Source organism: Trachypithecus francoisi, unplaced genomic scaffold, assembly GCF_009764315.1.
Source record: "Trachypithecus francoisi isolate TF-2019V2 unplaced genomic scaffold, Tfra_2.0 Lachesis_group19, whole genome shotgun sequence".
Lineage (NCBI taxonomy): Eukaryota > Metazoa > Chordata > Mammalia > Primates > Cercopithecidae > Trachypithecus > Trachypithecus francoisi.
In genome coordinates, this window is record NW_022681464.1 from 2,122,411 (window position 1) to 2,148,575 (window position 26,165).

Below are 26,165 nucleotides of genomic sequence, written 5' to 3' on the forward strand. Positions count from 1 at the left end.
TCCAGAAGAGAAACCTGGGAGCAAGACCAGCTCCATGGGCAGCAAAGAGGGAAGCTGTGCAAGGCCTCATGTTCTGCTGTAGCCATCCCATAATCTTCACAATTTTTAACAATATTCCGCTGTGGTTTTACTTTGCAAACAGAAATTATTTGGATCCTACAAATTATTATGATGCCCGGGGGCCTGCATTTCCAAATAACTGTACGGAACCTCAACATGACTATGCTTTTGAAGTTGCTGAGCTTTTATTTCTGTGAGGCAAAATTTGTACCATTGTACAGCTTAGCCCTCTTCCCTCCCTTCAATTCATACTTTATTCTGATTTGTTATCATCTTGTGTCTGTAGCCCTGGCCAAATGAAATAAAGGATGGAGATTCTGTCAAAAGTGCACTCAGACTGTATCTCCTGTTCTCTCTTCTTCGACATGCTGATTTAAACAACCCAAGAAGTGACAGAATACAAAGGTTACTCTCTCACAATTACCAGTTAAAGTATTTCCATCTCTACTTCACCTTATTCCCAAAATACAAGAGGTGATTTTGAAGTTAAATACAGTTTCATGTAAAATGAAGAGGAAAACAAAATATCATTATAAATTTATTTATATCAAAAGGAAATAGGTGCAGTTAGATGTTTAACATAAGGCAGCTTGTTAACAAGTAGCCATGCAATTCGTTTTGATTTTAAATTCCAATTTTTTAAAATGTGAAACAAAACAAATTTGGCGAATGGCTCATCAGCAACTAATCTTGTCAAAAAACATTCGAAATGCACAAGTAAAAACAAAATTTTGTCAAGTACAGAAATAGTTTTCAATATGTAATTTTGGAGCTCTTCCTTTATCAAAGTAGAAATCATTAAATTATATGTTGGTCAAAGAACATTCAGCTGCTTTACTTCGTGAAAAAAAAAAAAAAAAATAGCTGAATCTAGTGATTCAAGGTAGAGGAGAGTGAGATTATCCAAAAGAGATTATCATATTCCTCAAGTCTCAATTTGCTTTTAGTAGCTTTTTCAGTGCATACAGGTGCGTGTTTACACTTTTAAATTAGTCCCTGGATTTAGAAGTTGTATGCTATTGTTCTTTTACCTTTGATGTTACACTCTTTACAAACTCAAAAAATCTGAAAATTCAACAGAGAAGGCTGAAGCCCAACGATGATGATACAGTACTGTTAAGCAAAGTAAATCACTTTCTTAGGAAATGAATATGTAGACTGCATAGATAGATTAGGCCTTTATAGAGGTTAATTTGCCATTACCGTACATGGCCTAAGTGAAGAGGCTATTCTATTTACAAGTCGTCTTACTTTTAAAAGTTCTTGAGTTATATAGGTTGCTTAAAAGAAAAAAAAAATTCTTCCATTTTTATCACCTCGCAAAGGTATCAAGGATACTGCAGAGGAAAATAAACACTTTCTAAATTGTGGCCTGTTCCTTTTCATACTCACACTCAGGCTGTGTGGCCACCTTGATGGGTTGAGAACTCTCTCCTGGTCCCCATTCATTGTAAGCCACAACTCGAAAGGTGTACATGGCTTCTGGCTTCAGGTTTCCCACAGTGAGCTGAAGGGACCCAGGCTGTGTTGTATTCAACGCTCGTTCCCTGAGAAATCAAAGTTGCAGAGAAAGATTATTCCAAAAAGAATACTTCCTTCCAAAATTTGTATCTGATGTGCAAGAGTAGTGCGGTGAACCAAAGGGTTGCTCAATCATCTAATGTAGACTCTAGGACATAATTCAAGACCTCAGGCTTTCTACAGAAAATAAGCTAATTGGAAGGACCTACAGATAAATGTTGCAATAATTCTGAGGAGTTTAAGCTTATGTCATTCTCCATGAAACTTGCAAACTAAAGTCTTTTTGCTTGACACTTTACAATTTGGAATTCAAAACCCATGTAAAACAAAGAGCTATTAAAATAAGGAGAAACATCTGGAATGTAGACAGGAAGATGGGTTTTGTAAACATCCGGCTAATGACAGAAATCAAGGTTTCAATTATTCCACAAATCGGTCTTTGTCAGTATTGCCAACAAATGCATTTATGCATTTTCTCTCATTGTGTGAAAGGAAAATGCAGATGCTAAGTGTTCTATGTATGGAGCCTGAGTCCCTGTGGTTACTTTAAGTGCAATTAGTGAAAGGAAGTAGATTCCTTCCTGCGTGAACAGAAACTGTAACATATGCCTATTTGTTTTGCTCTTCAAGCCACATCTATATGTGTTCAATATCAATACATTTATCAACTAAAAACTTCCTCAATGTTGCAAACTAATGAATTAATCTACTGATCACGGTTGCATTTATAGTGCATATTAAGAGATGATAAACCCTTTGGATATGGATGCTGACATTTTAGAAACGATAACTATTGAAGTATTCTTTAAAGACACACGCGATTCTAGAGCTTCTGAACATTCTAGATGTCCTCATTGGACACTTAGCTGATTTAACTGAGTGAAGAAGTGACTTCCTCTAAGCTTCTCAACTGTTTCTCAAGGTTTCTATATCTAGATAATATCTCTTGCTTCTCAGTGGAATTATATGTACACTTTAATTTTGCTATTCAGATACGTTTTGGTTTTGGACATAGTTAAAATGAAATATCTTTTTCTGCCAGGGAAAGTTAGATTTTCAAAAAGTAAAAGTTCTAAGTGCATGAATGATGATTCCTAGGCATATCTACACTCTTAATATAACTGATGGCAGAGACTGGCTGGCTTATCCTCAAACCCGAAATTTCTTCTTCATGTACTAAACCATATTTCCCAGCTTCTCTGAAGTCTAGTTGAGGCCATGTGACTGAGTTGCAGCAAGTGATTGAGTGTATGTGATGTGATGTGTGCTGATTCCAGGCCTGGCCTAAAATAAACTGCACATGGGTAATTCACCATGTTCTCTTCCTTCACCTGTTGTCTTGAGGTAGGGAAGTATGATGACCTTAGAAGCCATATGGGGGATGATGGAACAATCAAAATTTGTAATAATTCTAGAGAAGAGCTGGGAAAAGAACTGCCTGACAATCAGTAACATCCCTTCCATACCTTCTAGAGTCAGAAATAGTTTTGAACCATTATATATTTTAGGGATTATTTGTTATAGGGGTTAGCATTATTTTATCTAGCACTGCTAGTATTTTAAAATATGCACCCTGAGTGGTTGCCAGGAGCTAAGTGATGGGAGAATGGGATGTTAGTGTTTAATAGGTAAATAATTTTAATTGGAGATAATGAAAAATTCTGTGGACAGATGGTGGTGATGGTAGCACAACAAGGCACATGCACTAATATCATACAACTGTACACTTACAAATAGTTAAAATTGTAAAATGAAAGACATGTGTTACCACAATAGAGAAAAAGCACCCTGTATGAATCTGGATATAGCCTGAGGTTTAGGTATTCTTTTAGAAGTGCAGTGTGAAGTTTCTGGAAGGCTGAATTCTGACTTCTAGAAGAGTAGGGGTCTGGATGAGATTAAATAGTAATCTAAAGTAGGTAAGCCTAAGAAATATGGAACAATGCTCCCATTTGCCACATACCACACTGCTATATTCTACCAAATTAAGATCATTTAGGTCAGCAAGTTGCTTTTTAAAAGCAAATCCTCATAAAAGAATTGTATGCCTTGCTGTATATAGCTTACAGAGATTGAGCACATGGAGATAGGGAATTTTACTTATTTTTTTTTTAGCAGAAGAATTTTTATACACAGTGCCTCAGGTAGCTTACTGATACAGATAGGGTGGTTTCGTTATCATTGTTTTACACATAGAAAGTGAGATTTAGAAAAGCAACATGATTTATTCAAAGCCTTCACAGTTAGTGGGTATCACACTTAAGAATGAAATCTGGAATTTCATCCTCTAAATCTAGTAATGATATCATTCAACAATAGTGGAAAAATAAGGAACTTCTTTGGATCATGGGAACTTTGGGTAAAAGACATGAGGGGAAAAAGGGACAATGAGCCCTCAGAGACTGCTGAGAGGATGAATTTGTCTATCATTTGCTATGAATCATTTCATAGCATCTTTTCTAGACCTTCAAGCAACATTGTTATCAAAGGTCAGATTTGCCTGTCAAACACCTTGGGTATCTATAAGGAAGGACAGCTTTCATAATTGACTTTATTCTTACAAGTACTAAATAAATTGGATGAAATAACTGTGTTCCAAGTCATGCTAGCCATAACCCTTTCAACAGGTACTCTTCTGTACTTTAATTTTATTTTTTAAATTATTTCATTATTTTAGATTCTGGGGTACTTGTGAAAATTTGTTACATGGGTATATTGTGTGATGCTGAGGTTTGAGGTATGATTGATCCTGTCATGACCAGGTAGTAAGTATAGTATGCAACAGTTTTTCAATCCTTGCCCTCCTCCTTCCCTCCCTCCTATCTGACAGTCCCATATCTACTGTTGCCATCTGTATGTCCCTGAGTACTCAATGTTAAGCTCCTGCTTATAAGTGAGAACATGTAGTATGTGGTTTTCTGTTTCTGCATTAGTTTATTTAGGATTATGGCCTCCAACTGCATCCATGTTGCTGCAAAGGAAGTAACTTCGTTCCTTTTTATGGCTGCACAGTATTCCATGGTGTATATGTATCACATTTTCTTTATCCAGAATATATTAGTGCATGCTTGTTTTTGGTAGAATTATTTAATTTATTTTGGATATATACCAGTTAATGGGGTTGCTGAGCTTAATTGTGGATTTAAGTTCTTTCAAAAATCTCCTAATTGCTTTCCATAGTGCCTAAAGTAATAAATTTATATTTCTCCCAATAGTGTATAAGCATTCCCTTTTCTCTGCAGCCTTGCCAGCATCTATTGTTTTATTTTATTTTTTTTTTAGTAACAGCCATTCTGACTGATGTGGAATGATATCTCATTTTGGTTTTGATTTGCATTTCTGATGATTAGTGATGCTGAGCACTTTTTTCATATGTTTGTTGGCTGTCTGTGTGTCTTCTTTTGAGAAATATCTGTTTATGTATTTTGCTGAACAGGTATACTTTAAAGGAAAGAGAGGCAGGAAAATTTGGACATGTCCAGGTAAAAATGTTCAAGATCATGAAATGAAAATATCACTTACATATAAAAAGGATGTTGGACTTCATAATGGGGAAGATTTAATAATCTTCATGAGCCTTCAAAAAGTATTCAAAATTAATAATTCATAAAAAAATTATAAATGTATTCATTGACATGGACAATTCTTACTTTCTCAGTCTTAAAGTATAAATAAAGCATCTTTAGAAAATGCTTCCATGGTATTGATCTGTAAAATGGAACTCAGGCAAATGCACTGTGCTTACTATGTAAATACACCTCCAAGACAACTCTACTGTTCAACCTCTAATCACTTGCCAGTTCTGCCCTGGGTTGACCACTGGTTTCTACAATGCAGGTTCTTAGTGGTTTTAAAGCATGGTTTTATCTAACCATTTCAATTTTATGTGCCACTTTCCAGAAATCTGCGTATATCAAAGGGAATTTGCATCTAAACACTATGTAGGCCAGGCATGGTGGCTCATGCCTGTAGTCCTGGCACTTTGGGAGGCCAAGGCGGGCAGATCACTTGAGGCCAGGAGTTCGAGACCAGCTTGGCCAATGCGGTGAAACACTCTTTTTAGAAAAAATACAAAAATTATTAAGGCATGGTAGCATGAACCTGTAATTCTAGCTACTCAGTTGGCTGAGGGACGAGAATCGCTAGAGCCGAGAGGCAGAAGTTGCCATGAGCTGAGATCATGCCATTACACTCCAGCCTGGGTGACAGAGTAAGACCTCGTCTTAAAAAAAAAAAAACAAACAAACAAACAAAAAAAAAACCTATGTAGACTACAGAGTAAGTAGTTCAGGACTGTGGCAAGTCAGGCGGGCTGTTTCTGGCCTTCACATTAAACTTTCTGAGCCCCAGATTTCTCAAGTACAACATACATGCTATAAAAATGTTTGTATCACAATATCTGAAAGAATTAAATGAAATGCTGTAGGTCAAACATCTAAAACAAAATACATGGCACCTGATATGTCATAACAGCAGTCACTGCTATTATTTTATAATAACAAAATACCACCACAACTTCATAAGAAATAAATCCTACTGCATCCAAGAAGGGGACTTTTCAACAAAGTATTTAAAACCAGGAATATGAGGACATAAATTAATGAGAGGTATAATCATATAGAAAAAACTATACAGATGGGTTTCACTGACCTTGGGGCCTGCCCACCCCCCAAAAAAAACTTTTTTGATATTTTCTATTTTACTAATTTTGTTTGCAAAGATAAAGTCAAAACAAAAAGAGTGAGCATAACTACAGACATTGAACAAATTCCAATCATGAAAATAATCATTTTTAAAGGGCTGGAAACTTTGCTCTCTGAGGGACACTGAGAAGAAATATGAGTTCCCTGAGTTCCACAGTACAGCTCGATAGTCTTATGGTATCTGATGTCTCCACTGGTGGCTGAGTGTCTGCTACCAAACTGCTGTGTGGCTTCCCTGGGTTTTACTGGGGTGACATCAAATTGCTAGCATTATACAAAAGCATATTGAGAAAGTGGCATTTTCTGCCATGTTGTCTTTCACAGACTTGTTCAGTTCTAGCCCCAAGGATTCCTACGAAGTTTTTAATCACCCTTCCCAGGCTTTAATAGCTGTAAACAAAGCATGGCAAACCATTTCCCAACAAGTAAGTAACATCTGAATTTGGAAGGGCAGTTTATTATGTGGGATTTCTCTGGTTCCACTACAGGCCAACATTAACCACCTAAAGTAAATTTTCCATGAAGCAGTAATTAAGAGTTTCCTCTCTGCTCAATGTAGTCCACACTCCTCTGTAAATGGGTAGATAAGCACACTGGGTTCTGAAGAAAAGAGAACAGTGAATATGACAAGTTTACCCAATCTTTGGGTAAACTTGGATTGCTCTGCCTCTCACTGCATTAACAACCCCTGCGAAAGCAGCAGGGACCCCAAGCCTCCTCCGTCTCAGTGATGTTCTGCCCTATGAATCTGAAGACATAATTACCTGAAAATATGCAACACTCAGAGTCATGATCTATAACACCAGACAGATTTTCAGACAAAGCTTCTTTACTTTATTCCTTTCACCCTAAGTTGGCAGTGTGGGGGAGTTAAGTCAAATTCAGGATAAGTGGCTTGAAGTAAAGGAATCAAGTCACTTGTGCCTGCCTGAATGCATTCACTGTAAATTTACTCAATGAAAATTCACATACAGCATCAAATATATAAAGTCTGACTCCTCATGCTAAAAAGTGTGTAGACAACTTATCCACTTTGACTTTTACAAGGAGGCTATAAGAAGAGTTAGTTAATAAGAAGCATTTATTTTTCATGAATTCTAATTTTAAGAACTTGGAGTTACCTATTAAAGTGTCTTGGAAAATAACTGTTTCTATTCTAAAAGCATATCCTTTGACCCACTAACAATAATGTTCCTGCTTTACTCAGATTAGTCCCTGTTGTAACTCTTAAGCACTGACATCTTTTGAAGCATGAAGTCAAGCATGGCAACATGGGATGTAACACTGTGCAATTTACATTGAGACCTAATTCTGGGTAGAGTATATTCTCCTGTGCCTAGACCTGGTCCCTGCTTTAGTTGGCACTTAAATGTATTGCATTATAATAATAGCTTTTTCTAGTGTTTTGCCATTAGTCTTCTCGGTTTTTGCTATCATCTATTGACAAAGATACCCTCGTAACACACATAACCTGTCAACTCCATGCCCACAACCTTATGCTAGCTGCCATTCTAGGTTAATATGATCTCACCTCCATGGAACAAGGTTCAAAGACCTGCACGATGTGGCCCAAAGCTTTGCACAGTCATCTGTGATGATTCATGCTGCCCCAGAACCCCTATGTCCACGTCAGCTTCTCTGCCTTTTCTTATTTTGCTTTTCCTTTTTTTTTGTTTTTTCATTTCTTTTTCTTTTATCAAAGTTCTGGGATACATGTGCAGAACGTACAGGTTTGTTACATAGGTATACACGTGCCATGGTGGTTTGCTGCACGCATCAACCCACCGTCTACATTTGTTTTTTCTCCTAATACTATCCCTCCCCTAGCCCCCTGTCCCCAGACAGACCCCAGTGTGTGATGTTTCCCTCCCTGTGTCCATGTGCTCTCACTGTTCAACTCCCAGTTATGAATAAGAACATGTGGTGTTTGGTCTTCTGTTCTTGTATTAGTTTGCTGAGAATGATGGTTTCCAGCTTCATCCATGTCCCTGCAAAGGACATGAACTCATCCGTTTTTTATGGCTGCATAGTATTCCATGGTGTATATGTGCCACATTTTCTTTGTCCAGTCTATCATTGATGGGCATTTGGGTTGGTTCTAATTCTTTGCTATTGTGAACAGTGCTGCAATAAACATATATGTGCATGTGTCTTTATAGTAGAATGATTTATAATCCTTTGGGTATATACCCAGTAATGGGATTGCTGGGTCAAATGTTATTTCTGGTTCTAGATTCTTGAGGAATTGCCACACTGTCTTCCACAATGGCTGAACTAATTTACACTCCCACCAACAGTGTAAAAGTATTCCTATTTCTCCATATCCTCTCCAGCGTCTGTTGTTTCCTGACTTTTAAATGATCGCCATGCTAACTGGTGTGGTATCTCATTGTGGGTTTGATTTGCATTTCTCTAATGACCAGTATGATGAGCCTGGAGTTACCTTCTCTTGACTCACACTTCCGACTCTGTTTGGCAAAAACTTGTTTCAAATGAAACCCAATTGGAAACCAATTCAAAAGAAATGTTTACCTGAAACTTCCTACCCTTATATCTTCGAACCCAGTACCATTAAATAGTCTCTTTTGTGTTTTCGTTGCTTTTGGTTTATACATCTAGTATATTACGTATCACATTGTATTAATGGACATGCATGTTTCTTTGACTTGATTGTAAATTATTTAAAAAGAGAAGCCATATTCCATTTATATTTTATTCACACTTAGCATACAGATTCACTGAGCGTAAAATATGACTATGTTGCTGTGGCTCATAATTTTTAAAATAAATGTGAAATTAAAAGAGAATAATTACAGAAAATCTCCACATAATGTGACCTTAGAAATGCCTAGAAAATTGGATTCTATTCTATGTTCCATCCCCATTTATTTCGGTCATCTTTGGCATGTCACTTCACCTTCCTGGGTCTTGATTTCACTATTTGAAAACTGAGAGAGTGGGATCTACTCAAAGAAACCTCACTACTCTAAGACTTCTCATTAGGAATAGAAAATAGAAAATGTCCTATATCCATGTGTGTTTGTGTTAACTGAATTCACTTCTATTTTTACATTTCAGAAGTAGAGTTTGCAGATTAAACATGATTCTGCATCTTAGTGGATTATTTGTAGCAAGTCTCTAACATGCATTTTTAGTAAATACATATTATCTTGCCTGAGTGCCTCAGAGTGTTAACATTTAGTTACAACTTGTGAGTTGAGCAACAAATGCTGCCTTGAGGTGTCAAATACTTAATTAGTTGCTTCACGAGGAAGAGTTACATTAACATTCCTTTGTAGAGAAGGAGTTACGTTATTCTTAGTGGAAAGATTTTTAGCATCTCCGTTTTATCTGTTCTACTTTCATTCCTTATTTCTTCAGTGAATGCCAGAATGTTATAACAATTAAAAGATTTCAAAAATGAAATATGGTGTTTAACGAAATAGGACTCAAAGTGATAGCAGAGTGATAAAAGTGATAACCACTCAAATGTCACATTCCTTTTTACCCTAAAACCATAGGTTTGGAAATCAGTGCTATCTTAGAAAATTTTCAAGATGTTTCACTGCCAGATAAAGCATAATGAAGACTGGAAATGAGTCTTCTTGGTTAGAGGTATTTCCACTAACCTTTGGTTAAATTTTCTTTTTTTTCTCAAATTGTTGAAAAGGATAAATCTAGGAATGAGCTTTTTAAAAAGGTGCTTTCCTATAATCTCTGCTTCAACATCAATACACAAGTGAGACTAATTACATAACAAATAGCTACTGTAACTGCAAATAAAAAGCTATATTTTGGGAGTTGGGATAAAACAGATTTCGATTTCAAATTCTTAGTTTGTTTAGTTTCAGCCTCTATCCCCATGATAAATGTGACTGAGTTCTGGGTTCTCTTCTCATTCTGTTTTCTTGGGATGGATCATCTTGCCCTTCTTTAGCTGTAGTGAGCATCCATATGCTGACACATTCCTGAAAAATATCTCTGTCCCAATCTTCTCCTCTGAGTTCCAGATTCCTATTTCCAAGGTCCTTCTCGACATTCCCATTTGAATGTTGTAAAGGTATGTAAAGCACAACTTGTCTAAAACTGAATTTATGATCTTCATTTCAAATATGGACCTTTTCCAGCATCCTAATCTCAGCAAATTACACAATCATCTCTACACTGGAATATGCCAGAAACCAAGTGACTGTCCTTGACAACCCCTTCTCCCTCACCATTCATGTGCAATGCATCATCCAGTCCTGTCAGTTTTGCCCCGTAAATATCTACAAAGTTCTCTCCACTGCTTCATCTCCACTGACATACCCTTAGACCAAGCTACCATCATCTTTTGTTGGCACGTCTGCAATAGCCTGCTAAATGGCTCTGGCACCCACCTGGCTGACCTCTGCTCTAGTTTCCACTTTCTAGTCACGGTCATCTTTTCAAAATGCAGATCTGATTATGACACAGACATCATGCACACATTTCATAAATGCTCTCCCAGAAGCATGTTCCTTTCCACTAAAGCTCTTAACTCAGTGTGTGGTTATACATTTATCAGTAAGATGAACCTTTCAAGATGAACTGCTTCCAGAGAATCTGCTGGTTTCTCTTCTATTTTCAATATGCCGCTGGACATGGACATATAGTCAACTCACATTCAACATTTGTTCATTTATATATGATGTTTGTGGATGGCATGTTTCATTTTTGAATATGCATTAAGTCCACTGGATAAATAAAATCACTATTCTCTCATTCAATGAATTAAAAACATTTTGAGGTACAGGGCCATGATTTTATATTTTACAGAGAAGTAGAGTGGGGCTCTAAGAAGAAGGCTAACTTTGCCAAGCTTTAAGCCAGGGCCAGAATGTCATGCTTATGATTATGAGTCTTGTTCTCTTTCTATCACAATATGCTCCCTCATGGATAACAAGCTCCATCACCTGCAGAGTCCCCAACTCTGAAGAGTGGGGAAAGAATATGTAAACACCACGTTGAAAATGTAATATACCATGAATTATAAAAGGAATCCTCCATGTCAATCATAAAAAGCTGGGTTCTAATCCTGAACAGTGAGCAGAGGTTTTCTGAGACAGCATAAAGCAATGTGAAGCATATATATGTTGCTGCAAGTTGGAACACCTAGTTCAGCCTTTGTTCTGCCATAAAACAGTGTGTGACCTTGAGCAAGTCAGGGGCTATCTTGGAGGCTTCTCTGCTTCATTTGCAAAATGGAGATACCGGTACCTTATCTGCCTACCTCACAGTGTTATTGTGAGGATTAAATTGAGTGATGCTCATAAAAAGTGTTTTAATTCTCTCATCTGCACTCCCACTGTACTTTACATGGAGCTTTTTCAGAAAACGTCTTTCACTTTGTATGGCACAGTGAAGAGATCACTGGACTAGAAACCTGGCATTGAAATCCCAGTTCTAATATTTACTATTTGTGTGGTTTCTTAGCAATATTTTTCAGTCTTTCTGAACAGAGAAAGGCATACTCATTTGTGAAACGGAGATCATCATAAATACCTTATCTGAGGATCAAATGGGTGAATGTTTGTGAAAGTAATAAAGTCTTCTCTAAATAACAGCTAAGAAACACCCTTGTATTTCAGTTATTTTAATTTCAAGCACATATGATTTGCGCATGGCACTAGCTAATAAGAATAAAATGTTTTGGGTGCACCATACAAACGGCAAGTGTTTCAGGTGCTTTTATTTTACTTCATTTAATACTCATCACAACCTTACACATCAGATACTATTACTATTCCACGTAAGAAAACAAAGTCACTAGTAATTGGCCCAAAGCCACACAGATGGTAAAATACCAAGCCAGGATTTGAACCCAGGCGGTTCAATTCCACAGCCACATACCCTTAACATTTTGGCTATACTGTGTTACACTTCATAGGTCATTCTAGTTACAAATGAGAAGTATAATGTGATATATAACTTAGCCAGGTGTGGCGGCAGGCACCTGTAGTCCTAGCTACTCAGGAGGCTGAGGTGGGAGGATCCATTGAGCCCAGGAGTTTGAGGCTGCAAGTGAACTATGATGACACTACTGCACTCTATCCTGAGCAACATAGCAAGACCTCACCTCTCAAAAGAAATACAATAAAAACTCACTAGTGGACCACTTCCTCGATAGGCGGAGCAAGATGGCCGAATAGGAACAGCTCCAGTCTCCAACTCCCAGCGCGAGCGACACAGAAGACCGGTGATTTCTGCATTTTCACAACTGAGGTACTGGGGTCATCTCTCTAGGGAGTGCCGGACAATCGGTGCGGGTCAGCTGCTGCAGCCTGACCAGCGTGAGCTGAAGCAGGGCGAGGCATCGCCTCACCTGGAAGCGCAAGGGGGAAGGAATCCCTTTTCCTAGCCAGGGGAACTGAGACACACACCACCTGGAAAATCGGGTAACTCCCACCCCAATACTGCGCTTTAAGAAACAGGCACACCAGGAGAATATATCCCACACCTGGCCGGGGGTCCCACGCCCACGGAGCCTCCCTCACTGCTAACACAGCCCTCTGCGGCGATCTATCCGCAAGGCAGCAGCGAGGCTGGGGGAGGGGCGCCCGCCATTGCTGAGGCTTAAGTAGGTAAACAAAGCCGCTGGAAGCTCGAACTGGGTGGAGCTCACAGCAGCTCAAGGAAGCCTGCCTGTCTCTGTAGACTCTACCGCTGCGGACAGCGCTCAGCTGCAGTCCATTAGGGGAAAGAGCGGGGCCGCTGCAGACCCGAACGACTCTGTCTGACAGCTTTGGGGAGAGCCGTGGATCTCCTAACGCGGAGGTTGAGATCTGAGAACGGACAGACTGCCTGCTCAGGTGGGTCCCTGACCCCTGAGTAGCCTAGCTGGGAGACATCCCCCACTAGGGGCAGTCTGATACCCCACACCTCACAGGGTGGCGTCACCCCTGAGAGGAACTTCCAAAGAAAGAATCAGACAGGTACACTCGCTGTTAAGCAATATTCTATCTTCGGAAACCTCTGCTGCTGATACCCAGGCAAACAGGGTCTGGAGTGGACCTCAAGCAATCTCTAACAGACCAACAGACAGTCCTTCTGACTGTCAGACAGAAAACTATCAAACAGGAAGGACACCTATACCAAAACCCCTTCAGTACGTCACCATCATCAAAGTCCAGAGACAGATAAAACCACAAAGATGGGGAAGAAGCAGGGCAGAAAAGCTGGAAATTCAAAAAATAAGAGCGCATCTCCCCCTGCAAAGGAGCGCAGCCCATCACCAGCAACGGATCAAAGCTGGTCAGAGAATGACTTTGACGAGATGAGAGAAGAAGGCTTCAGTCAATCAAACCTCTCAGAGCTAAAGGAGGAATTACGTACCCAGCGCAAAGAAACTAAAATCTTGAAAAAAAAGTGGAAGAATTGACAGCTAGACTAATTAATGCAGAGAAGATCATAAACAAAGACAGAGATGAAAACCATGACACGAGAAATACGTGACAAATGCACAAGTTTCGGTAACCGACTCGATCAACTGGAGGAAGAGTATCAGCATTGAGGATCAAATGAATGAAATGAAGCAAGAAGAGAAACCAAAAGAAAAAAGAAGAAAAAGAAATGAACAAAGCCTGCAAGAAGCATGGGATTATGTAAAAAGACCAAATCTACGTCTGATTGGGGTGCCTGAAAGTGAGGGGGAAAATGGAACCAAGTTGGAAAACACTCTTCAGGATATCATCCAGGAGAACTTCCCCAACCTAGTAGGGCAGGCCAACATTCAAATTCAGGAAATACAGAGAACGCCACAAAGATACTCCTCCAGAAGAGCAACTCCAAGACACATAATTGCCAGATTCACCAAGTTGAAATGAAGGAAAAAATCTTAAGGGCAGCCAGAGAGAAAGGTCGGGTTACCCACAAGGGAAGCCCATCAGAATAACAGCAGACCTCTCGGCAGAAACTCTACAAGCCAGAAGAGAGTGGGGGCCAATATTCAACGTTCTTAAAGAAAAGAATTTTCAACCGAGAATTTCATATCCAGCCAAACTAAGCTTCATCAGTGAAGGAGAAATAAAATCCTTTACAGATAAGCAAATGCTTAGAGATTTTGTCACCACCAGGCCTGCCTTACAAGAGACCCTGAAGGAAGCCCTAAACATGGAAAGGAACAACCGCTACCACCAGCCATTGCAAAAACATGCCAAAATGTAAAGACCATCGAGGCTAGGAAGAAACTGCATCAACTAACGAGCAAAATAACCAGTTAATATCATAATGACAGGATCAAGTTCACACATAACAATATTAACCTTAAATGTCAATGGACTAAATGCTCCAATTAAAAGACACAGACTGGCAAACTGGATCAAGAGTCAAGACCCATCAGTCTGCTGTATTCAGGAGACCCATCTCACATGCAGAGACATACATAGGCTCAAAATAAAGGGATGGAGGAAGATCTACCAAGCAAATGGAGAACAAAAAAAGCAGGGGTTGCAATCCTAATCTCTGATAAAACAGACTTTAAACCATCAAAGATCAAAAGAGACAAAGAAGGCCATTACATAATGGTAAAGGGATCAATTCAACAGGAAGAGCTAACTCTCCTAAATATATATGCCCCAATACAGGAGCACCCAGATTCATAAAGCAAGTCCTTAGAGACCTACAAAGAGACTTAGACTCCCATACAATATAATGGGAGACTTCAACACTCCACTGTCAACATTAGACAGATCAACGAGACAGAAGTTAACAAGGATATCCAGGAATTGAACTCATCTCTGCACCAAGCGGACCTAATAGACATCTATAGAACTCTCCACCCCAAATCAACAGAATATACATTCTTCTCAGCACCACATCGCACTTATTCCAAAATTGACCACATAATTGGAAGTAAAGCACTCCTCAGCAAATGTACAAGAACTGAAATTATAACAAACTGTCTCTCAGACCACAGTGCAATCAAACTAGAACTCAGGACTAAGAAACTCAATCCAAACCGCTCAACTACATGGAAACTGAACAACCTGCTCCTGAATGACTACTGGGTACATAACGAAATGAAAGCAGAAATAAAGATGTTCTTTGAAACCAATGAGAACAAAGATACAACATACCAGAATCTCTGGGACACATTTAAAGCAGTGTGTAGAGGGAAATTTATAGCACTAAATGCCCACAAGAGAAAGCAGGAGAGATCTAAAATTGACACTCTAACATCACAATTAAAAGAACTAGAGAGGCAAGAGCAAACACATTCAAAAGCTAGCAGAAGGCAAGAAATAACTAAGATCAGAGCAGAACTGAAGGAGATAGAGACACAAAAACCCTCCAAAAATCAATGAATCCAGGAGTTGGTTTTTGAAAAGATCAACAAAATTGACAGACCGCTAGCTAGACTAATAAAGAAGAAAAGAGAGAAGAATCAAATAGACGCAATAAAAAATGATAAAGGGGATATCACCACCGCCCCACAGAAATACAAACCCATCAGAGAATACTATAAATGCCTCTACGCAAATCAACTAGAAAATCTAGAAGAAATGGATAATTTCCTGGACACTTACACTCTCCCAAGACTAAACCAGGAAGAAGTTGAATCCCTGAATAGACCAATAGCAGGCTCTGAAATTGAGGCAACAATTAATAGCCTACCCACCAAAAAAAAGTCCAGGACCAGATGGATTCACAGCTGAATTCTACCAGAGGTACAAGGAGGAGCTGGTACCATTCCTTCTGAAACTATTTCAATCAATAGAAAAGAGGGAATCCTCCCTAACTCTTTTTATGAGGCCAACATCATCCTGATACCAAAGCCTGGCAGAGACACAACAAAAAAGAGAATTTTAGACCAATATCCCTGATGAACATCGATGCAAAAATCCTCAATAAAATACTGGCAAACCGGATTCAGCAGCACATCAAAAAGCTTATCCACCATGATCAAGTGGTCTTCATCCCTGGGATGCAAGGCTGGTTCAACATTCGCAAATCAATAAACGTAATCCAGCATATAAACAGAACCAAAGACAAGAACCACATATTATCTCAATAGATGCAGAAAGGCTTTTGACAAAATTCAACAGCCCTTTATGCTAAAAACGCTCAATAATTTGGTATTAATGGAACGTACCTCAAAATAATAAGAGCTATTTATGACAACCCACAGCTAATATCATACTGAATGGGCAAAAACTGGAAAAATTCCCTTTGAAAACTGGCACAAGACAGGGATGCCCTCTCTCACCACTCCTATTCAACATAGTGTTGGAAGTTCTGGCTAGGGCAATCAGGCAAGAGAAAGAAATCAAGGGTATCCAGTTAGGAAAAGAAGAAGTCAAATTGTCCCTGTTTGCAGATGACATGATTGTATATTTAGAAAACCCCATCGTCTCAGCCCAAAATCTCCTTAAGCTGATAAGCAACTTCAGCAAAGTCTCAGGATACAAAATTAATGTGCAAAAATCACAAGCATCTTATACACCAGTAACAGACAAGCAGAGAGCCAAATCAGGAATGAACTTCCATTCACAATTGCTTCAAAGAGATAAAATACCTAGGAATCCAGCTTACAAGGGATGTAAAGGACCTCTTCAAGGAGAACTACAAACCACTGCTCAGTGAAATCAAGAGGACACAAACAAATGGAAGAACACCATGCTCATGGATAGGAAGAATCAATATCGTGAAAATGGCCATACTGCCCAAGGTGATTTATAGATTCAATGCCATCCCCATCAAGCTACCAATGACTTTCTTCACAGAATTGGAAAAAACGGCTTTAAAGTTCATATGGAACCAAAAAAGAGCCCGCATTGCCATGACAATCCTAAGTCAAAAGGACAAAGCTGGAGGTGTCACGCTACCTGACTTCAAACTATACTACAAGGCTACAGTAACCAAAACAGCATGGTACTGGTACCACAACAGAGATATAGACCATGGAACAGAGCAGAGTCCTCAGAAATAATACCACACATCTACAGCCATCTGATCTTTGACAAACCTGAGAGAAACAAGAAATGGGAAAGGATTCCCTATTTAATAAATGGTGCTGGGAAAATTGGCTAGCCATAAGTAGAAAGCTGAAACTGGATCCTTTCCTTACCCCTTATACGAAAATTAATTCAAGATGGATTAGAGACTTAAATGTTAGACCTAATACCATAAAACCCTAGAAGAAAATCTAGGTAGTACCATTCAGGACATAGGCATGGCAAGGACTTCATGTCTAAAACACCAAAAGCAACGGCAGCAAAAGCAAAATTGACACATGGGATCTAATTAAACTAAAGAGCTTTTGCACAGCTAAAGAAACTACCATCAGAGTGAACAGGCAACCTACAGAATGGGAAAAAATTTTTGCAACCTACTCATCTGACAAAGGGCTAATATCCAGAATCTACAAAGAACTCAAACAAATATACAAGAAAAAAACAACACCCCATCAAAAAGTGGGGAAAGGATATGAACAGACATTTCTCAAAAGAACATCCATACAGCCAACAGACACATGAAAAAATGCTCATCATCACTCGCCATCAGAGAAATGCAAATCAAAACTACAATGAGATACCATCTCACACCAGTTAGATGGCAATCATTAAGAAGTCAGGAAACAACAGGTGTTGGAGAGGATGTGGAGAAATAGGAACACTTTTCACTGTTTGTGGGATTGTAAACTAGTTCAACCATTATGGAAAACAGTATGGCGATTCCTCAAGGATCTAGAACTAGATGTACCATATGACCCAGCCATCCCACTACTGGGTATATACCCAAAGGATTATAAATTACTCTACTACAAAGACACATGCACACGTATGTTTATTGCGGCACTATTCACAATAGCAAAGACTTGGAATCAACCCAAATGTCCATCTGTGACAGACTGGATTAAGAAAATGTGGCACGTATACACCATGGAATACTATGCAGCCATAAAAAAGATGAGTTTGCATCCTTTGTAGGGACATGGATGCAGCTGGAAACCATCATTCTTAGCAAACTATCACAAGAAGAGAAAACCAAACACCGCATGTTCTCACTCATAGGTGGGAACTGAACAATGAGATCACTTGGACTCGGAAGGGGAACATCACACACTGGGGCCTATCATGGGGAGGGGGGAGGAGGGAGGGATTGCATTGGGGAGTTATACATGATATAAAAGTCATGCACATGTACCCTAGAACTTAAAGTATAATAAAAAAAATAAAAAAATAAAAAAATAAAATAAAAAAAAAAAAAAAAAAAAACTCACTAGTGTGTTTTATTACCGGTAAATGTATAATGTAAATCAACTTAGCCATTAAGTCAAAAATTATTGCAAAGAAACATATAAAAGAATTGCATGTCATAATTCTATCAATTCTATAAATCTCAAGAACATTTAGTTCTCTGCCAGGTTAATCCACTAAGGAAGCAAGATGAAAATGGGATTGAGAGTGCCTGCTTTGGACTATGGGGTGCACTAAATTCTAGTTCTACCACTTACTAGCTGTATAATGGAAGTATAAACTTCTTCTTTAAGTCTCATCTTGGTAAACATACTTTATGTAAGATGTTTAGCCTGGTATCTGGCATAGTAAATGCCCAATAAATGCTTGCTGTTACTGTTGATGATAAAACTGTGGCCTTGGGCATGAGACTTTCCTCTGAGCATTGGTCTCTGAATGTTTAGGTAGCAGGAAGTTAGACTATGATCTCAAAGATCACTTTTATTCCTAATGATTTTTAGGTACTAAGAGGGGATAGCTAGATATCTACGAAGCAATTACTTCACTGCGAATTCTACCTTTCATGTTTTGGAATATATGCTGCTCTTTAACTTATGAAATAAAACACCCCAAGGGGTTGGATAAAAAGATGTGAATTATGGCACTTGCATTATCTACACCATTAACCAGTCAGAAAGATTCGTGATGATCTGAATTAGAATAACTTTCCTGACAAAGTTATTGCTAATCTGAGAGAAATGTTAAATTCAATACCTTTTAGAAAGTTATTGTGTCAAGCAGCTAAATAAACCTACATGAACAAACAAACATCAGAGCTAACTGCTCAGAGACAGTGGCATATTTTATGGCTCTAGTTGAGAGTCAGAAAAATCAAAATAAATGGAGATAATAGAATAAAATTTTAATATCAACTTTTTTGGAATTAAAGTTTGTATTTAACTGTAGTCAGCTTATTCATCCTCCTCAGTAACACAATTTATTTTATTTGGTAAGAAAAAAACTCTCAAAAATATCATCTCTCTGCCACCTCCACCATATCAGTTCTGATCAGTGTATGTTTACATGAGGCATGATACTGGACACTTAAGCATGAAATTATGAATATGATGTAGTCTCAATCATCAGGAAAAGAAATACACATGTACTCAACCAAACATCAAACTTGATTAAAGGTGGCAAAGGCCATAACGGTAATGTAATCAAAATGAAGGGGTGAGATAAAGGCGAAATTGGTGAATTCTGAGTTGGAGGACTATAGAGAGTTCCACACAGTAATTAACATTTCAGTTAAGGCATCAAGTCGAAAAATAGCTCAGTGGATAAAGAAGATAAAAGCAGCTTTGCCCGTAGGAAGATTACATTGTGGTGAGGAGAAAGGGGATTAGGGAAACAAAATTGTATGTAGAAGGTAATAAAGGCTATGGAGAAAAATAAGAATAAGAAGTGCATAGGGAGTGCCAGGGATCAGGAAAGACTTCCATGAGAATGTGACATTGCAGCAAAGATTTGGTAGAAATTAGGGAATGATCTATGTGGATCTCTGAGGAGAAGAACATCCTAGGCAGACTGAAGAGCAAGCGTAAGGATCTCAAAAGAGGAGGATTCTTGGATATTTAGGAAACATAAGGAAAGTACTGCGTGATGAGGTTAGAGAGGTAACAAGAGACAAGAACAAGGATTTCTACTAATTCGGTGAATGAGACAGTCATCACAGGATTTTGAAGCAGAAGAATGACATACTCTAACTTATGTTTTAAAAGGTTTACTCCAACTGCTATGGTAAGACTAGACTAAGGGGATTACTGCAGTAGTTCCAACGAGACTTGGTTGTACTTAAGGAGGGGGTAAGAAGTGGTAAGACTCAGTATACGTTTTGTTTCTGTTTTAATTTTTTATTTTATTTTATTTTTTTCTGAGACAGAGTCTTGCTTTGTCACCCAGGCTGGAGTGCAGCGGCATGATCTCGGCTCACTGCCACCTCCACCTCCCAGGTTCAAACAATTCCCCTGCCTCAGCATCCTAAGTAGCCAGGATTACAGGTGCATGCCACCACGTCCAGCTGATTTTTGTGTGTTTAGTGAAAACGGGGTTTCACCATGTTGACCAGGCTGGTCTCGAACTCTTGACCTCAAATGATCCACCTGCCTCGGCCTCCCAAAGTGCTGGAATTACAGGCATGAGCCACCGTGCCTGGCCAGGTTTTGTTTTTATTTCTTTATTGATTTTAATTGTTTACCATGAAAATTTAAACAATATAAAATTAGGCAGAATAATATGATGAATCGCTTTATTCCCATAACTCAGCTCAGAATATAAAATCATAGCCAGTCTTCCAGTATTATTTTATAACAAAATCTGGTATATTATTTCATGGATTCAAGATATATTTTGATGGTACTGCCAAGACTTGATGATGGATTTCTTAATAAGAATTAAGAATTAATTAAGAGCTAAGAAATATTCCAATGATTTTGGCCTGATTAATGAGAAATACGAAGATTTCAAAGGTGGGGGGAACTCTGGAATGATAAACTATTTGGTGAGGAGGCATTGGGGTTGAAGGATAACAGGTGTTTGGTTTTGTTCATAAGTCTTAGATGCCCATGGGACATTGACGTTGATAAATCAAGTAGGAAAATGTGTATACGAATATGGATTGCAGGTAAAAAAAAGTTAGGACTAGAGATACAAATTTGGAATACATAAACATGTTCACAGAATATAAAGTCAAGAAGTGGATTAAGGGCTTGAGTCCTGAAGCAATTTGATATGTACAGATCAGAGAAACTGGGAGAAAAAAGTAAAAAAGAGCCTGAAAATGAGCAGCCAGAGTAGAATGAGGAGAGCATGTGCAATAGAAAACTGAGTGAAAAATGAGTCTCACCAAAGGAGAAAGGATCACATGTGACAAAATGTGCTGATTGCTCAAGTAATATGGAGACTAGTGACTACTGGGTTAGCAACAGGAGGTTATTGGTGAACTTTGATAAGAGCAGTTGCTATTACATTCTAGGGACAAAATCATTATTGGAATATGATGTAAGATATTGGAGTGAAGTTAGACAATTCAAGGAATGTTCCTGTGAAAGACAACAGAGCATGGAGTGGTAAAGGAAAGAAAAGTGAGATTGAAGCAGAATTTGTTGCAATGGAAGATCCAACTACATGCCGACGTGCTGATAGACGTAATTCACCTTAGGGGGAAAAACTGATGATACAGAAGAGAGAAAGAATGGCTGAAGATTTGTTCTTTTATAAGAAAAAATGGGATCTTGTGCACAAGCGAAGGTTTGGCTTTAAAGAGTACAGGCAGTTGTTTTATGAAAATTTGAGGAAAGACAGATTATATGCTTAAAGACACATTTGGGTGAAAAATAATGTCACATATGAAAGCATGTAGAATTCCCCTTCTTATATTACATGAAATTAAAATCAAGGTCATCTAAGAGTGGGGGAAAGGGCGCAGTTTTGGAGATTTGAGAAGAGAGAAAAAGGCATGGAATATCATTAGTAGTGTATGTGAGAGAAGCTGTCTGATAAATGTAGTATAATATCCAGTAGTATTAATGGGCAACATGAGATTAGTCACTATGAATTTAAAGTGAGACGAATCATCCCAGTTATACCTTTTCCTCAAGCTATATTCAGCTACAAGAGCACAAGTAAAGAGTAGGTAGAAAGTTACATTTACTTGAGTTGGTTTTTGCTAAGCAAGTAATATGAAATGAGAGTAGCAGGCAAAACGTTGATGCAAGTCAGCAAGTATTTAATTGCTGTGTTTACTGGCTATGGAATTGTAGCTATGGAATAAGTGAAGACAAACAGGAAAGATAAGGGATAGGATGAACGGATTGCAGGTCTCTGTGAAATCAAAGTTTCGTTGTATTCAGAGTTCTAAATAAAGGATAGTAAGACAAAAGTCTGGAGAGTGAGGCAAGAATATGATTGGAAACTCAGATCATGAGAGGTTGCAGTGATTGGTGCTGTCAAAGTTCATGGTATAACCATGGGAGCGAGTAGCCAAGGGGGTATATTGATGCTTAGAATTGAAAGATAAGAACAAGTTCAATAGAAGAAGAAAGGATAAAACTGTATGATAAGCAGGCCTGTAAACAATTACGAAAATAAATGTTTCACTCAAACAGAAATTTCAACAATTTCTCCTTCCCCTTCTCCTTCCCTTTCTTTTCCTCATCCTCCTTCTTCCTATTCTTTGAGCCTTAATTTCAGCTTCTTTTCCATATTGTCTCAGAGCTCACACTATTCTGAGCCCTTCCATTCTGCCTGTGTGGAGGGACTGCCCTGAATTCTTTGCCTGAATTCCCTCAGTTCTCATAGCAATGCTAACAGGTAGAATTTATCTTTCTTTTATTCCTTTTAGCAAAAAAGTATTATTCATATTTAATACATTATTAAACACAGAAACATCACAATTTGATAAATAGGACCATTTTCAAATCTAGCTCTTGTGACTTGAGTGAAAATTTTTTAACCATTACAGATTATAGAAATCACACTTTTACATATATCCATACAGATAGATATAGATAAGGATAGACTGGGGCTAGACTTCCATTGAAAGAAGTCGGAAGTTCCATGTACATGTGTTTGTATAGTAATTTTATTGTATTTAAGAACAGTCACACTTTGGGTCAGTGGAGTGAGTGATCAAAACTGTATTTCAAAAAGATAACTACAAACAGTGAGGAAGATGGATTGGCAGGTGAGGAGCGATTCCCAGAGATCAGGTAAAGATGTTGAAAATAACAGAATAAAGGAAGCATGGCTGAGCTGTGGCCAAGGTAAAGGTGACAAGAATTCATGAGGAATGGTAGTGTTGGGAGGCAGCAGTCAATAAAACATGGCATGAATTTTTTGCTTGGTCAATGAGGATGGAAGATACCAACATAAACTAAGAAAAGAAAGGAAAAATATACATAAGGAGAAGACAGTGAGTATGTTTTGGGCAGGTTGAATTTAAGGTGCCTCCTGGAAATCCATGTAAAAACATGAAGATGATTGGGCAAGAATCATCGCTTCCAGTTTTCACAGCTGCACACACTGAAATCCAAGGAACTTAGGGGGCATCATAAGATCACAAATAGTTGCAGAAATAACACTAAAACAAATGCCTGTTTCTTCACAGTAATGAAAGGGCATCTTTGTTGCCCAGGCTGGATTGCAGTGCCAAAATCTTGGCTCACTTCAACCTCCACTTCCCATGTTCAAGCAATTCTCCTGCCTCATCCTCCCGAGTAGCTAGGATGACAGGTGCACACCACCACGCTCATCTACTTTTTTGTATTTTTAGAAGAGACAGGGTTTCACCATGTTGGTCAGGCTGGCCTTGAACTCCTGAACTCTGGTGATCCACCCAACTTAGCCTCCCAAAGTGCTGGGATTGCAAGTGTGTCAACAACACTGCTTTTTAAAAATGCACATCTCCAATGGGAAATGAGTGAAGGACATAATAGAGATTTCACAGTCTCTCCAAAGTTCCTGCCCAAGATCTCCTCCTGCCATTACCCAATGGTATTGACTTAAAGAGATGACAGATCAAGCTGAATTTTATTGGTAGCATCACCTACCTGTTGTCACCTTCTCTGGAGAAAAAGACCGTGAAGGTTTGAACGTTCCCTTTCGCTTCTGCAGGTGGGCGCCAGCTGAGACGGACGAACCGGCTGGAAACCAAGACAGGGACCACATCTCTGGGAGCTGAAGGGAGGACACTGGAGCTTGGGATAGCTAAGGAGAAAGAAGAGGAGGCTATCAGAGGTGTCGGTGCCGTAGGTAAGAATTCGGTAGGGAGGCATATCCAACCTATTAGCAAGCATCTCCATGTTATAGTCACCTTGATTCTAAAGGAAGGAAGAAAACCAAGGGAATGCACACATTAAATGGAATAAAAGGTATATTCATTTTTCTTGGGTTTTAAAGTGTGGCTAATGACATGTATATGATTCCACTACTTATATGTCCAATTTCTATTACCCATGGGATCTATGACAATAAGGGAAAAAATGTCTACTCAGGCAAGAAAAAGGGAGAGACATTTGGCAATGTGAATTTTTAACAAGCACTTGAGTTCTAGAAAGACCTTACTTCAGAACTGTGGATAATATGATTCAATATTGTAAAAGGATTACACTTCTCATGACATTAACTGATAATAGAAAATGTCTTTGGTAAGAGACAAATTATTTTAAGTAATTAATATTTCCCTGAATTGTTTCTGGAATGAAGCAGAGGTTGAATAAGCAAGGATATGGATAAATGAATAAATGAATAAACTCATGCATCTATATTTGAAGTAAAAGACAGTATTACATTTCAGAAGATAAACTCAAGATATACTAAATATAAATCTAAATTTACAGTGACTATTTGTCAAAGATAACCTATTGGCATTTTGAAGAGTTCTAAGAAGAACTAACAGGGCCACAATCTCCAGGATTTTACAAGGTTGGGGGCAGTTATCACTGTAGAAAAAAAAATGTGATCATATAGTTTTAATACACAGTAAGTTCACATGATTTCAAACCTCTGCCTCCAGGTTCAAGTGATTCTCCTGCCTCAGGCTCTGCAGTAGCTGGGATTACAGGCACATGACCCCATGCCTGGCTAATTTTTGTATTTTTAGTAAAGACGGGGTTTTGACATGTTGGCCAGGCTGTGTTGAACTCCTGACCTCAAGTGATCCACCCACCTTGGCCTCCCAAAGTACTGGGATTACAGGCATGAGGCACCATGCCTGGCCCCAAGGTGATTCTTTAAAATATTCATTTCATAGTTAAAATATGTTTCATAGTACAAAAGACACAGACCAAGTAGGTGTACATACACTGACACTGAGTTTACTAAAGTACTAATTTGGAAGTTAAGCCAATGGAGACCTCAACATTCTATTACATAGCCATGGACTTACCTGTATTCATAAATGCTTCAGGTAACCAAAAAGTTATCACAAAACCTTATTCCTTTCAGTATCTGTCTACATGTCTACACTGTTCTGATACAATTTTTCTGCTTCAGCCTCCCAAGTAGATGGGATTACAGGCACACACCACCACACCTGGCTAATTTTTGTATTTTTGGTAGAGACAGGGTTTCACTGTGTTGGCCAGGCTGGTCTTGATCTCCTGACCTCAGATGATCCACCTGTCTTGGCCTTCCAAAGTACTGGGATTACTGGCATGAACCACCTCTCTCAGCCTGTTCAGAAACAATTTGAAGTAGTTTATTCATTTATTTTTTAAGACCATAGAAAATTAAGAGCAGAAATGAAAAGTTGATGAAAGTTAACAAAAAGTAGAAGCAATTTTCATGGACTTGTTTGTAGGAACAACTCTGAATTATCCTCAGTTAAAAAACTGTCTTTTCACATATTGGGAGAATTAGTAATATGTAAGAGAGGGTTTTCTGTTACATATGTGCATGTGTATTTTGTAGTGTGTGTCTGCTTGGGTGTGTGTGAATTCGTAATTCATCTTTTTTCTTCATGTTTGTTAAAGTTCTCAAGTCTACGGAATGTGTGTTTCATCTTGACAGATGATCTCTAGTCACAAATCACAGGTATCCATTTGCAGATGTGAAATCTTCAAACTGGCTTTTGTAGTCCATTTCCCCTCGTCTTTATCAAAGTTAGTCTTCATTTTTGCATTCA

The 26,165-nt window shown here is 38.5% G+C and overlaps 1 protein-coding gene across 1 annotated transcript in view; it reads right to left on the reverse strand.

Annotated features, from left to right (window-relative positions):
* The window catches only part of LOC117064231 (netrin receptor DCC-like), a 65,019-nt gene extending 39,582 nt beyond the window's left edge, over positions 1 to 25,437 (reverse strand). The window contains exons 1-3 of the mRNA XM_033178497.1: positions 25,428 to 25,437; positions 24,091 to 24,247; positions 1,453 to 1,607 (exon numbers count right to left, since the gene is read on the reverse strand). Coding sequence (XP_033034388.1) covers positions 1,453 to 1,607; positions 24,091 to 24,247; positions 25,428 to 25,437 — 322 coding nt within the window. The remainder of the gene's footprint in view (positions 1 to 1,452; positions 1,608 to 24,090; positions 24,248 to 25,427) is intronic.
* Positions 25,438 to 26,165: the final 728 nt, after the last annotated feature.